This window comes from Battus philenor, unplaced genomic scaffold, assembly GCF_028537555.1.
Source record: "Battus philenor isolate CCGP_79_NKW_IND1 unplaced genomic scaffold, ilBatPhil1.0.hap1 SCAF_22, whole genome shotgun sequence".
Classification (NCBI taxonomy): Eukaryota; Metazoa; Arthropoda; class Insecta; order Lepidoptera; family Papilionidae; genus Battus; species Battus philenor.
Genome location: NW_027181685.1, coordinates 2,621,292 through 2,637,721, shown reverse-complemented (window position 1 = coordinate 2,637,721; position 16,430 = coordinate 2,621,292). Strand labels below are relative to the sequence as shown.

Below are 16,430 nucleotides of genomic sequence, written 5' to 3'. Positions count from 1 at the left end.
GCTCCGATGAACCAGTATAACGTTATGTATAAATTATATTCGTTTAACTTAAAAAGAGGTTTAAATCGAATATACTGAAAGGCCCAAATGTGCTGACATAGAAGAAATTGATTGTGATATATACAAATTAATAATTCACATAATTTCAGACGCAGGTTGTCCACTATTGGACCTGGGCTTTTGCAGTAGATTTCCAATAAGACAGTTTGCAACAACTTGAAATCCACCATGTAGGTGGTCGTCATATGTTGCGTTTATCTGTGGTGGTACACTCAAGTAAGCGTTATAAGGGGGAAACGCTTGTTATACGTGAGACAATGGCATAATACGAACATACCGTGTTATAGGAGGATTACTGTAGCTTTACGGGTATTGTAGATAAAAAAAGTGTTATTTTATATAAAATTTAACAGCAGATTCTTATATCTATGATACATTCGATGGTTAAATAAAATGTCTTTAATTAGCCAAATCCATGACGAATAACAGCTTAAATAGATTATTAATATCACATTGTCGCCAAAAATAAATTCAAATTTATTGGTATGTAAATTTATCTAAAATTCATGTGTTGGCTAAGCATGGATAGCTCTTTTGTATGTATGAAAAATATCAGCTTTGTATTCGGAGAATTATTGTGAAATTAGTTTTTATTAAAACGACTCCATACTTACTTAGCATATACATCTCAATGTCAGGTAATGATTTACTTTAAATTATAAAAAATTATAAAAGACATGTCATGTGAGATAATTTGCATTATCGGAATATGTGAATCAATTTGATTTGTACCAAATAAGTTATAACATGAAAATGCTTTCATGTCTTGCCACTAAGAATATCAGGAATTCTATGATGAAACTCTAGAATTTGCATGGCATATTCATATTAACTTATACTACCTATTTGGATCATTGGATGTACTAGGTTGCTAAAGGCGGTAGCTGGTTAAAATGACAATAGAAATATCTCTATTTTCATAAATTATCTTGCTGTGTAATGTTTGTTTGACTTATAAAAAAAATTTAGTTCATAAAAAGTTTGGAAACCTATGTACTAGACGATTCAATATATACAACAAAATAACTGGTTGTATATAAATCAAAACAATAAATGCTACGCACAACATACAACAGTTTAGTTGTCTGTGACAATTTTGACATGTGTCAATAACTGTCAGTGACCATTTTGACATATGTCAATGTACGTTCGTTCACATTAAAAATGGAAAAATCTATTATTTTTAACTAAAAGCCTAAAAATATAGCACGATTATACATTTTCATATTTATTTTTAAGCGTGATGCATAATAATTGTTTAATTAATAATTATTCAACAATTAATAGAGTCGTATGAAATTACACAAATAAGGTTTACATTGTTTTAGCCCTGAAGGCAAGATCTGTGTATAATTTGGGGTAATACGAGTGGAAAATTCCTCGTCAACCCTCGAGGTCTTTGCTGACGGGCTGACTACTCCGACATCTGCAGCAGCGAATTGATGGTTGCATCTTTGTTGCCGCGGTTCGCTTCCAATACCGACTTGATGACATCCTTCTCGATGCTCGGGAACATTTCTTCAATCTAAAGACATTTGATAATTTATTTATTAATATAGTTTTATCGTGTTCATGAAATAAAGACATTAAATTTGTGTGCAATTTTGAATAATTTTCACAAGGTGAATGAAAACGTATTTCATTCATTCAGTTATACATGTCGCTCGATATCGAATCGATCGAAGCACACTGCAAGGCTTATGCCTCGCAAAGATCGCCTAGATGACCCGGTCTTGTGTCACCCGTATCGACTTTCCGCGATCTTCACTTGATCAATAGATAGACTAGGCGACTAGTGGGGGCCTACCCACGCTGTATCCACAGACTCGACTAATCCTTTTTGCTGTATTAACTCAAAATATTAAAACAGCCTAAGAACTTCTAGCAATGACGAAAAGTACCCAAAAATTACACGTTTTAGGAACATGAACACTTTTTTTAAAAAAATACTATACTTTTGTATTCACTATTACCCTTATAACTATAAAGACATTCCTAATAAGGTATTTTCAAACGGACACTTCAAACCTGCTTAGCAAAATTACTACAGAAAATTCCATACCGAGTGTAGATTAATTGAAATATATTTTTCTGGTACCTGTTGCAATTGCTCAGCTGATACCTCCTGTATTGGTTGTTGCTGCTGTTGTGGTGGGGGTTGGGCGGGGTAGGGAGCGGGGTGCGGGGCGGGGTAGACAGGCATAGCTGCATAGCCCATACCCGTGCTCGGCACTACCAGCACCGGGGGGAATGTCGCCACAGCCGCCGGACCCACCTGGAATAACAACCAATGAATTATTGGCGATGGAGACATTTTACAACTACCCTCCGAATGAATTGAAATGTTATGTATTCCTAATTATATGTATATAGATTCTTATTAATTAATTTATTCTTGCACAACCGAGCGGTGCTCTTAAATGAGATTAACCGACTTTAAACGATAATCGATCTACTACTAGCGCCATCTATCGATGACGTCTGAAGTACGTTCCGACTTATAACAATGGTTTTCTATATCCCTCGGTCACGCAATAACTTAAAAACTACTTTGTCCAAGATTGTAAGAGAAAATAAGAGTAAATTTTGCTGAATCTTGAAAAACTTCTGAAAATATAATGACCATAGAAACTTCCCATGTTTGTGATATTGCTTTTAACTATAAGAGGCCTGTATTTATTGATCACAAAATTGCATATTTATTATTGCAATAATAACTGAATATAGAAACACGTTATTTTTTAAATATAATGTTATTAAAAGCCATTATTAATCGATCACAAAATAGAATTTTTATAATTTCAATAATATTGGAATATAGAAAATTACCATATCTTAAAATATAATATTATAAGAGGTCAGTATTTATTGATCACGAAATATAATATTTAATATATCAATGATAATTGAATACAGAAATAAATTATATTTTATAATTTAAAATTATTAGAAGCCAGTATTTATAGATCACAAAATAAAATATTTCAATACAAAACCTTCTTATATTTCAAAATATAATATTATTAGTGGCCAGTATTATTTGATGACAAATAAAATGATTGAACAATTTGAAATATATAACATTTTTCTATCGCAACAAGACACAGCCAGTATAAAAACTCACCGTATAGCTGAGCACCAGATTGATCATGCCTTCTTTACCATCACCTTGTTTACCATTCAACGGATACCAATTTTCGTGGGTTTCTCCCTGTAATAATAATAAAATATAAACATATCATATTTAAAGACTAAAACATCTTTTGTCTAATTATTTTAATGACTATGGTAAATATAATAAACTATGTTATTATTGTGTGTTAGTCTTAGAAGATAAATGATAGACAGGCCGGGAAAGATAGAACATGTGTTTTGCCAGTAATTTCAGCTGTAGAATGTAGACTTCTGGACATAGGCCTGCTCCTCGGTTTCCAATACCTGTTTGTAAATGGCCTAGGACATTTGCCAACGATCTTAACAAGGACACCTTTCAACTTTATAGATTCTATGGCCGAGAGAGAGTCTATGGTCTTCACTTTAAGAATCTAGCAGTCAACTGTTCTGCGTGTTTCTTTCGCCTGTTCTTCTCATGTCTGTGGCATTTCATAACAACAGGTGGTAGACTCAATTCGACGCCGACAAAAAATGCAATCCATAGTATTTTGAATAAAGAATTTTTTAATTTGACTAAGAAGAAACTAAAGATATGATTTTTAAAATAATTATCTTATGGCGGTCTTGTGTACCAGTTTATTTTAGAAGTTAATTTGGGAACCCCCGTTTTTCTTAAAGTAAAATAAAGCCATATGAATTCTTGTTAGTTTAATTATCAATTTTACGAAAATTGCTAGTAATTAAATTAGATTTAACTTTTAATATCATCACCACTTTCATTCCTTCAACACACATGGTTGACTGGTTAAAAAAATTGATACATTTTTTGGTATAGATTGAAATAAAAAAATTTTTCCTGTGAGACATACCATTTTGCCTGAATTTTTAATCTGGCCATCCTGTCTATGACGGTTTCTTCGGTTTGTTTACGGATCTCCTCATTCCTAATTTGATTTTATAGAGAAATTCCGAGCAAAACCCTCTCCATGGCTAGTTGACCCACTATAATCTTACTAATCAGGTCAATAATGAGTAACCACTTTCTATATCTCTGGTAATACATTAGTTGTAGACTTTTGTTTTACTACTAGCCAGTTAAGATTCTACGATTGAATTCTTTCTCGAAATTTTTTTCGCAATACGAAAGCTTATTCTATATTAAGCCAACACATAAACTTAAGGTAAATATTCATACGAATATTGGCTACTTTTGGAATATTTATTTGTATTTTCTTATTGTACGGTACTCACGTTTAGCACCGCTTGAGGTATGGTGATGTGGGTCCAGGCGATCAGCTCGTCCATCGTGAAGGAGCACTCGTCGAAGATCTCCAAGTAGATAGAGTTGACGCCGGGCGGGAGGAGACTGCAATAACAAAATCATTTTTAAAAATTGAAAACGAAAAGAATCCTGGTTTTGACTGTGTATACTACTCCATAAGTTTACTTAAATTATTTTTTATCAACTTAAAGATTCTATAACACGGGTCAACATGAAATTTGACTTTGATTGCAAAGCATTAAATTTCGGTAGTTTAGGTCGTAATAAGACGGAAAAAAAATATATGGCATGAAAAACTTTGCTTTTGTGCTTAGAAGACTGATTGAACGAAATTTTTAAAAATCTCGGATTTTAATTTTTGATTGAAAATAAAACTATTGAAATAAAAATGTTTATTATTTTTATTAAGTTTTACTATCAAATTAGCTTACAGAAAAGTGGAAAATAAATTAAAAGTGCACACTTTTACTTTTTCTTTTATGTTCATAGCTACTTTCTCTCAAATAAACCCCAAATATAGTCGCCCATCATGTTTTCATTGTATTGGCCTTGATCTTAACATCAAGCAAATTCCACTGTTTTAACCGAGAGCCTAGAAGCTCTGCTTTATCTTTGGGCAAATTTAAATCTCTAATTAGATCGTTAAAATCTTCTGAAGTAATGAGATAGTGTTTTGGTTGTTCAGGTGTAGGCAAAAACTCCTTATCGGAATTACTTTTATAAGAACTAAAAGATGAGCTACTTTTCTGCGATAATTTTTTTGGTGGCTCAGGTACTGATCGTGTCAGGTCGTGAGCAATTGGAGCAGAAGAAGATTCGAGGTCAGGATATTCAATAGGTTTTGCATTTTTACCTCTACGTCTTTTACTCGGATTCACCATACAAAAGTAGCAGTCAGTAATATGGTCTTTTGGTTCTCGCCAAATCCTTGGTATTGCAAATTTCATAGACCTTTTCTCACCTCGATACCAAAATAAAAATATAAAAATTAAAATTAATATGTCTATTATTTTGGATTCATCGCTTAATTAAATAAAAATTGCTTACCTTCGAACACCTTTTACAATAACTACAAGCAACATGTGGAGCCCATGGCTTATCTTGATTCCGTACAGGACAGTCAAAATATGCTTCATAGGCTTCACAGAGAACGTGAGATGTCTTTAGTTCATATTTCACGTCTCGAACTTTAATAAATTGACCACATATAAAACAAAATGCATCAGCATCGTATTTGCACTTTCGTGACGACATTTTAAGTTATTCTGGGCTTGTAAATAACACCTGATGGTTGTTTATCACTCGGGTGCCATCTAGCGGCACAGTGTAAACGTTAATACCCCACTCTCACCGCGCGGTCTTTTTAAAAATATTAAAATCAATTAAAATTTATGAAAAAATTGAAAATTGAGTATTATTATTATAACTATCACAAAAGCAAACTTTATACCGAAAAAAGGTATTTTCTTTTCGTTTTTGTGCATAACTAACTGGAAAATAATAGTATAAACTTTAGGACAAAGAACGAAAATTTTTTTGTAGAGTCGTGTAATTAATGACGATATAATTTATGTTTTCATTCTTTCGTTATTCTCACCGGCAAGTTAGGCATTAATAGGTATAAGTATTACATTATAATAATAAAGCGTAAATGGGCGACTGTCCGTCTGACATGATAATGATTTTGACCTCTCGTGCTCATCCTGCCACTTACATATATTCACAGCGGTAATATACTACTACGTATTAGTGTTACCGAAACCGCTGTACCGCGCCTTAGAAAAGCAAAGGTAGTTGAAGGTTGAGAAAAAAGGTAACAAGCGCCGTTTATGTAATACTGAGGGAACGGAGGGGGCGAATTCTCACCCCCGTCTCTCTGCGCGCATACCTAAGGCGCGGTACAATGGTTTCGGTAGCGCTATAGCACTCCTACACACACTATATTACTGATTAACATATAGCAAACACTTATGTACCGCTAAATAATAATTTACAACGCAAAACACTGTCTTAGCTAGATTTTATTTTAAATTAAACTTTATAAATATATAAACGTTACATGACATTATCTACCAGTTAACCTTGAGTTGTGCAGGAAAGATAGTAGTGAATGTAAAAAGTTAAATATAAACTACTCTGACAATTCTCTTCAAATTGGAACACTTAAAAATTTTTAATCAAATTTATTTAGCTTTATATTTGCTTTGCGTAAATCGGAGACCGTCTAACCTAACCTAACCTAAACTAATAAAAAAAACAACTGGTTCATTAGGTACCCATAGAAATATAACTTTAAAATTCCTATTTTTTTCTTTAATAACATACAGCTTACGATGGATTAGACCTCTTTTTAACGTCAAGTTGAATCTACCGTCTATTCAGATAAAATATCTCAAACCCGAGAACGGAAAGAAAGAAACTCAACAGGCTTACGTAGTTTTTTTAAATAATTTAAATTTACGTATAATAAATAAACATTGACATATTGAAAGAAAAGACTGGGAAAATTGTAGAACGAAAGAAACAGTACGACAGATAATATGATACATGAAAGAGGAGAATGAAGAAAAAAATGATAATAATAAAAATTATATGAATAAATTATTAGAAATGAAAAGTCCCTGTCCCTATAGCGGGGACCACAAAAAAAAAACATTGAAATATTCTTTACCAACCACATCATTCCCAAGATGATCTATCTACTGCAGTCATTCACAATGTAGTAACCTTTTTTCACACATACATACACTAACTATTCTCATACATTAACCAAACTTTCTCTCGTCGATAATTTCATTTGATAAACGCCCAATGCAAGTCATAGCCCTCTCTCACGGATATATATGGGGGATATATCATAATCGCCACGCTTGATAGGCGGGTTGGCGATCGCATCATCGTATTATGATATGCAGAGGACGCTGTTGCCCTCTAAAACTTGTGAGCAATAGTAACCCTATATATTTAATTCACAGTGTTTTAAAAAAAAAATTAAGATTGTATTGCAGGAACCGAACTCGCAACTACGAATACGAACGCATATCTCAGTCCTCTATCGCTGGGCTACGTAAACATAGCTATTGATAAAAATACGTATAAAAATAAAATACAACAATACCTCACTTCGCGTCGTGGTTACGTTCCAAAAGTCACAACGCAAATTGAAACGCCGCAAAGTGAATTAAGATTTTCTATAGCAGACTATGTAAAGATCGAAGATAGGTTCCAGGGTCACGAAAATACTACTTTTTAAAAAGAAAATTGAACAAAGTAAACAATTTAAAAACAAAAATAATATAACTCTCAGAATAATTATTACCTTTTTTGTAACCAAAAACAACACATAAAAATTTATATAAATTTATAATTCTCTTTTAAAAAAAGCACAACCCACTACTACATTACAACAGACTACGTTAGCAAAACAAAGTGAAAATAAAACTATATTAAAATTGCGTTGATTTTTAGTTAGAAAGGGAATCCCCGAGTTTTGATGGCAGGGCGCAATTAGAAACAAAAGTGTTGCCATCTTTTGAAAAAAAATAAAAAATAAAGACTCGAACTCTAAACAACGCAACCTCGAAAATCTAACGACAGTAGTGTACAGTGAAAATTAGTACTAATTAAGCAGCGACGCAAAACGAAACGACGCAAAGCGAGGTATAGGTGTATGACATTTGTAAGTTTGTGTTAACACACAACATTGTCAAACTCAAATGACATCATTACGAATTTTTCTGGAATTGCTTATACTTAAAGGCTCTGGCTTACTTAGGCTAACTTATTTAACATCAACTTAATGATACTTCAACTAATGATGTTTTAACTAATGAAGATATAATTTATGATTATATTCTCACATTACTGTCACAGGTAAATTGGGGCCGAGTGGCTCCGATGTCGTCTCTTTAAAATTCTTGTGTGGTTTTTTTTATTTATTTATAAGATAAATATTTCTTTACTTATATGGCTTTAGTGATACCAACCTAGACTTTCTCCTATCTGGATATAGATCTACTCTCAAAGACCTACCTTACTACAAGTAAAAGATGAAAGTGGATATCTTATATCTAGTTGTAAGCACTTACCAATGTATAACTTTGTTCCAACGCGGCGTCCGACCACCGCTGGGATCGGTCTGCGTTTCGTATATGCAGTGTCCCACGCGAAGTCGAACATACGGGTCCATTCGAGTGAGTCCTGCACATATAATTTCAATCCTACAAAAACTTATTTAACCACGTGCTGAAAATCAAATCCCAAAAATCTTATTCCGTTATACTCTGATGTGGAAAGTCAATGTAGAAACAATTAGTTTTAAACGTCGTATTCGGTTATGATCCCAAATGAAGTGTATAGTATTAAACGTATTACACTAATTTGGACAAAGTAAAAGCGTTTCTAACGTCTTACTCCATTATGGTCACATGTGAAGCAAATAGTACAGAGATTCCCAAAGTGGTCTATATCGACCCCTAGAGGTCTATGACTACCTGCGAGGGGTCTATGTCAGCGAAAAAAAATTTGGGGGTCCATGAAATGAAAATGGGGGTCCACAATAGTGGATCGCAACACAGACACTGATAGTACCTATTTACTTACACCATACTATCTTATAATATCAAAACATTTACAAAATTGTTAATAAAGTTGTAGAATGTTGGTATTCGCTTTGTGGTCGCAATACATTTAGAACTTTTAAAAACCTGTGAGTCGCAGTCTCCAGTCTCGTCATACCTGGAGAAAAGGGGGTTCAGCGCTGTTACCAATCTCCTAACGAAAAAAAGAAACAGACTGGACATCATTAGCCGAGGAGATTTATGATTAACCCTTACAAAATTGACGCCAAATGTTGGTAATTTATTATTAAAGCATCAGGTTCATCCTTCTCACTAAAAATATTGACTTATTGCTTATGTTATTTTATTTGGAGTTTATTTTATGTTTATTTAATGTTACGTATATTATACATAACAGATACAAAATTTTATTTTGAGTGGTTTTAATTTAAATTCAATTAATAAATGTATAAATTAACATGTGTTTTTACTTTAAGGTTTTAACACTAAACTTCACTACAGTTAGAAATTTACAGGAAATCAATATCAGGTAAGTAGGGGGTCTACCCAACACGGAAAAACATGGCAAGGGGTCTACGACACAAAAAAGTTTGGGGCACTCTGATCTAGTACTAAACGTATTATACTAATTTGGTCAAAGGAAAAGAGATTAGTTTCAAATGTCTTATTCCGTTATGGTCACATATGAAGCATCTAGTTCTAAACGTATTATACTAAATACACCTATAATTAAATAAAATTAGATTATACAACTCATTTGAAACAGGTATGAAAACTTTTACACCTATATCCAATTAGCCTGTACGTTTATATTTGCATGTTTCTAAGAAATTTCGCATGTCTTTTCTTTACAAATGTTTTCACTTGTATCGCTATTAAAATATCTCGTTTGCAAATATGAACACGTTTGCTATTTAGGTTATAGTAATTCTTGTTAAAATGTATTCCTATTAACATAAATATTTTACGGTGTTTTGTTCGTTGAAAATATTCATGACTGCAGTGGACTAAAAAATATGCAAGAAAGAAATCAAGGTCATGAGGAATGATAGGCATAAATGAAGCAATTTTGGTGCATGAACAACCTTTAACTCTTAATACGAATATATCTTTTTGTGTAGTCTATTTAGAATGCAGTGAATCATCAATATTTCATAATTAGAAAGTCAATTTCACAGTGACAAATCGTAGGCTTCTTTTCGTCAAAAGTCGAAAGCTTGTAAAAATAAATAGCGGCGAAACTTCTCTGCAACGTGCCTGACCCTGGCAAGCCTACTTTTATCTTCTTTTTTGAGTATGCTGTAGACATAGTTCGTATAAAGTGGCACTGGGTGGCGCACATCGCCCAAGCAAGCAACGGCAGTTGGGGACGAAAGATTCTCTAGCGGAGACCACCAGCCGGTAGACGTGGCGTGGTCAAGTTTATCTTACTATATCATTCATTTATGTCAGCCAATAGCCCCTCACTACAACACATAGACATTACAATACACATTAACTATCTTGTTGGACCACCTAGTGAGGGGTTACTCCAGAACCTTCCAGCCTCAACTCTCTGGACTCTGCCCTCTGTCTTTACGAGTAATTCTTCGTACTATATTCGTAACAGGTTCTTCTGCGTATCTCGTATTACTGATTCGATTCAACAGCGAAGCTCCGAGCATAGCTCTCTCCATTGCTCTCTACGTGACTTTAAGCCTTATAAGATCTCCAAAAAACTTTTCAGTGTAAAGGCAACAGAAAATATTGACTTTGAATTCGATTTTCAGCGGTAAGAGGCTTAGTTATACCTCCCACTCCTTTCGCTATGTATAGTATCATTGACATGATATAGGTGACTAAATAAAATATATAAAGATATGAATCGAAGACACTCACCATAATTTTTAGACAATTTGGCTTGAGCGATTGTGATACTAAGCCTGGCAGTTAGTGGAGGTCCCGTAGGTGGCACCTATTGTAAAAAAAGTAGATATTTGATCATTTAATAATGGCATGCCATAATATATATGTTTATATAAGAATTTAAAACATGATTTTAATTTAAAGTAATTAAAAACATGTCCCAGCGTCGTAACTTCGAACAGTGTCGATAGATGGCGCTAACAGCAGATGCCTTGAGCTCATTCGTCGTTTAAAATATGTGCATTCTTATGTGTTTACCTTATAATAAAGCATAAAACTGAGTAAGATATCAGACTACAATATTGTCCAGATCAAGAACCCAAAACGATTGAGTTTTACTTACAGATCTCAAATGAATGTTTAATTACAGTACCTGGCGAGAAAAAATTTAACGGCGACCTTTGGAAAGAGACAATCGGCTTATTTCGGCTTCGTAGAGCTTTATCTCTGTCACACGAAATACAAACTGTCCGGTATCTATTAGGAGCTGTTAAAACAAGTATCATTTGCTTCTTTTAATAATTATTTTTATTTTTTGTATAAAATATACCAATTTTTCTTTAAGTGATGGCTTTAGATTGAGTTAAAATAAAATAGAAAAAAACATGTTTCCATTATGAAAATTGCAACTGTGCATAATAAACACCATTATACTTATTGTTAAAATGAAATATTGTAATAAAAATAGAAATACTTGTTTTAACAGCTCCTAATAGATATCGGATTGTTTGTATTTCGTGCAACAGAGGAAGCCGAAATTAGCCGATTGTCTCTTTCCAAAGGTCGATGTGCAATATTTATCTCCGGGTTCTGTAATACGTTCTCTGTTAACGCGGTAAGTGAAGCGTGACTGGCACCGAAGTCCCTTTAGCCTTATTTGAAATCATAAATCTCTTTAAAATTTAGTAAATTGTTTTTTTTTTTTGCTTATATGCTTTTATCTTTCACTCAAATGTTACTTGGTTATAACAACATTCAATTTGAGTCATTATTTATGGATGGTTTTTTCAATAAATTTCTATGTACGGTAATATTTACGGTAAATTTTTCAATAATCAACATGATATGGAATAGCTAGAAGTCCACGCGGGTCAAGTAATGTAAGGTATATTTTGACAGCACTGCCCAACGGCCTAGAAGAACGAAACGAAAACCCTCGTAAAATGCAATCATCACTGACTGACGCAGCTTGAACTGAAAGTTTATATGTCAACCATCACTGACCTTTACGGCCTGGACAGGAAACTGTGGTTTTCCTCGGCATAGGACGTGTAAAAGTGCGAAAGAGAAAGCTTTTCACGTATTGTTCATAAATAAACACTTTAAAGTGTGTTTTTTATTTCATTTTTTTTACATCCATCTACTTTCGAACATTCATGTGCACTCTTGATCTCATTCTGTATTAGGTATGTAATAAAAATATGTTAAAAAATCTACTCTTTTTATGCAAAGCATAATCTCTAGTACCATTTAATTTGCATGGAGTCTCTTGAAACTTTTTAAACTGTTGGCCTAATTCATAAATTTAACATATTTTATAGACATAAATAGACGCAAATAGATAATCTAGTGCATATATACCCAAGTTAAAATTAACTTATAATGGAAAAAAACTTTTTAGTCTTGAACACCACCAGCTAGTCCACAGAGCTAGCTACCACCAGAGTCTGTCATTTTTTTGCACTTATTAGATCTGCAAATAAAGACTTATTTGCTGCAAACATAGGTATTGGGTCACATTTTCTTTTACTGTATAAAAGATATCTAATTACCTAATTATGACGTCTATCAAAAACATATTTATATGTGATCCACTCTCTAGTGCTAGCCCAATAACCTATAACAAATAAAAATACAATCCAACTTCAATACCATATCAGTAAAAGGTAAAGGCTTATTATGTATATGTTTCATAGAAGGTAGAAATACTCACTGTAGCACCACAAAGCTGTTGCTGTAGAGCGAGTGCAGCTTGGTAATCGGCATCAACATTATCTGCACTACCATCAGCTCGGAGGAAACCAGCAGGTAGTGGTCCCAGGAGCACCTGTGTGTTTATTATTACATATACATATTAAATATATATTTTAAGAGAATAATCCTCATGTCCAATGATTGTAATTATCATATAACTTGTATAGGATGTGTGGTATTATCTCCGTCCAACAGATATAAGGTAACATAGAGACTCTATTGTTTAAGGAAGAGATTTCAATTATTTATGGGTTGTCAAGAAAGGCAGCTCCATATGTGGCTGCCCTAATTGCCAGTCTGATTGAGCCCTATAAACCGTGAACCTTTTCCTACTGCCATGCATCACAGAATAGTTTATTATTTGTGAATTTATTATTTAATTCTTTTTACATAGTTGTACAGGTGTTTTATTTAGTATATTCAACAATGACACATAGAATTTTAATAGAAAAAAATAATTTAATATAGTCTCTAAAAGTCTCTAAATCATCATGACCTGAGAAATAGGTAAGATCAGTAAAAACAAACTTTCATGTTTTATTTTGGAGCAATTTCCAGGTATTACTCAATTATTGTGCATAAGCTTTTATGTTGAAAACCTGTGAGTATATAGTAAAATGTAGTTCCAGAGATAGGGTGATTGTTCCACAATAGCAATATTTTTGGAATATAAAATTCATGTCCTATGGTATCTATATGTATTTATAGCAGATTTTTACCTATACTGTCTCAATATGATATCTTTGAAACTATTATGTATGGAGATTAGAAATTAAGTAGGCATATACCTTTCACTGAGTAAAGGTTGGCTAACAATGGATTTCACAAAATTCAACCCTCTACAATAGTCAAGAGGAAGTTAATTTAGTATTGAAAGTTAGCTAGGCACAACTATTTATATAGTGAATAGATTTACGGTGTTGAACAGGTAATAGGGTACACTTAGATGGTAAATCACAGATTCACAAGTGTATAGTTATTACAAAAACGTGCAGTAACAAAATACAGTGCAAAAATGCTTTTTTTAAGTGTTTAAAGAACACATATTACTGTATTACAACTTGAGAATATAGCCTTATTAGTATCTTACTAATAAAAGTGCTTACAAATTTAACAAGTTGAAGCTCATACAATATGAAACTAATATTCTGGAAGAAAAATGGGAACCTTAACTGACAAAGCAAAATAAATATGTAATGAAACTGTATTTGTAACAAATATTTAAAATTGAGTAAAATTGTTTTAACATTTTATAAAAATACGATAATTTTAAAGCTATTTCATTCGTAATTATATAATTTTACTGTTAAATTAAAGATAAGCTGTCTAATTTTTTAGTGCGTAATTAAAACGAAAATATTTGGAAAGAAGGGAAACCGGTCTTTAGTGAGCATTTAGTTTCGTGAAAAAATTCCAAGATTGTTTTTTTTTAAATCTACATTCTATTTGTTTCTTTTCCATCTTATTTTTTTAAGTTTGTGGTGATTGATAAGATAAACACACAAATAAATATACAACGCAGATATGAATCACTTATATGATTGCACTTTTATTGAATATATTTCGCTAAATGTTTCTGCTCACCCTACGACGCCTTTCTTCGTTTCTATCAGTAGGTAGCGTAGAAGTCATTTTAAGTATCTCAAGAGCACTTCTTAAGAAAATAATGGTAACGTTTTCACGGAAACTTTCGCGAAGTATATTCCTATTATCATGAAGTGACAAACAATATCACAGACTAGTGATGTATATCGCGATGACAGCCACAAAATCGACACTAGATTAAATATAATTGAACTCCAACAATCGGTTGCGTTCATTCTAAGTAATCACTGAAACTAAACCTTTTTGATTATTATAAGCAAATAGAAAGATTTCAGGGCAAGAAAAAAAAAACGTTTTTGGAAATTTAATTTTTTTTGTAACTGTCCGTTTTCATTTCAACAATATTTATGCTTTCGACCAAACATTCGAAGTTAACTTTCAGCTTTTCCTTCTTCTTCTTCTTCTTTTCTTTTACTTCTCAACAGCCTCATCGAAGGCAGCAAGTGCTTATTCAAATTGAGAAAACTACATACATCCGGAGTTAACTTTAATGTATAGGATAAAAAAAAATCACACTTTGCCAAATCAACGCTGCGGATGAACTTGTTTTTCTGATGTGTCGGAAAAATTAAAGACTGTAATGTGAGGTTGGAAGTTTGAAGTTTTAGCAGGTGTAGATTCTACAAATTTCAAATTGAATCAAAAATTATTGCACGGAAATATTTTTGACGTTGATACAATTTTATCTAACACAGGATAATTTTTTGTTCGTCCTAGAAAAATGTTTACAATACTAATACTAATAATGACTAATCATTTTTGTAAAATAAACTATAGCTATTTTTTTAACTTTTGACCCTATAATATTCTAATTTTCATGTTTTTTCATCTTAAAAATGTGAGTACTAGCGTTGTTGGTTATACACATACGTTGGTTACACACCGTAGGCTATCTCTCGGGAACCAAACCTGCGATGTCCGATCGTAAGACATATTTCTTAAACACTTGACTACCATTATCTATCAAATGTTTATGAAAAACGTTTATCGTAAAATAGAACGCCGCTTACAAATCCAAGAATTGTAACTTTAACAGCTGTCATAGTGTCTTAAACGTCAAATGTATTTGATTTCGTATTTTTAAATTGTATTACATTTAGTGTTTATTTTTATTGGAGTTTTTGTATATTTGTGTTGAACAATATATTAAAAATAGTTTACGTGAAACTTTTGTAACGTGTTGTTTTAACTTTGATGTGTGTATCACATATATAAATCCAAGTTCAGTTCTCGTAATATAGTGTTTACTATTGATTTTCGCCTAATTCTACGATGGATTTGGACATCGTAAAAACACCTAAGGTACGAATGAATAATTTGTAATATTTTGTAAGTTTAGCAACAGTAAACTTTCTAAATCTGCCATTGTTTGTTTTTTTGGGCGTAATATTCTATCCACGTCTTCTATTGATAACAGCTATTGTTATTTAAAAGTATATTTATTATTGTAATCGCATTTTAAATTCAACTTGTTGTCTATTGACATAGTTATTTAAATAATATTTATTTGATAATAGTTACTTATTAGTTTGTATTTATGCAGTTGGTGAAGTGATAAGATTGTTTGATGTTTAATATCAGGCAACATTCATTAAATGTTATCTCTCCTAAGCTACAACAAAGCATAATATTTCTAAAAATCATTGATTTTTAAGGTATTACATGTTCTTGTATTTTCTTAAAGCTGCAATCAAGCCTTTCTAATTTTGAAGGACTTTTAAACATGCATCTGTAAGAGAATATAAGAATGGTAATGTATGTTACAATGTAAACATACTTTTAACTTTTTATTATTATGTTAGCCACAATAAGAGTACTCTAGCATTAAGTGTATTTAAGGCCTGTTTTCTTTGATGAACCTTAACATAATTTAAGTATATAATTATATAGTAGGTAGTATAGTAATATAA

General features: G+C 32.4%; 1 protein-coding gene across 1 annotated transcript; it reads right to left on the bottom strand.

Annotated features, from left to right (window-relative positions):
- Positions 1 to 998: 998 nt before the first annotated feature.
- Positions 999 to 14,651, bottom strand: LOC137923745 (toll-interacting protein-like). Its single transcript, XM_068767008.1, has 8 exons — positions 14,500 to 14,651; positions 12,875 to 12,988; positions 10,915 to 10,990; positions 8,545 to 8,656; positions 4,426 to 4,540; positions 3,185 to 3,271; positions 2,159 to 2,335; positions 999 to 1,585 (listed from the first exon to the last, which is right to left on the bottom strand). The coding sequence occupies exons 1-8, from the start codon at positions 14,545 to 14,547 to the stop codon at positions 1,475 to 1,477; spliced, it is 840 nt and encodes a 279-aa protein (XP_068623109.1). The 5' UTR covers positions 14,548 to 14,651; the 3' UTR covers positions 999 to 1,474.
- Positions 14,652 to 16,430: the final 1,779 nt, after the last annotated feature.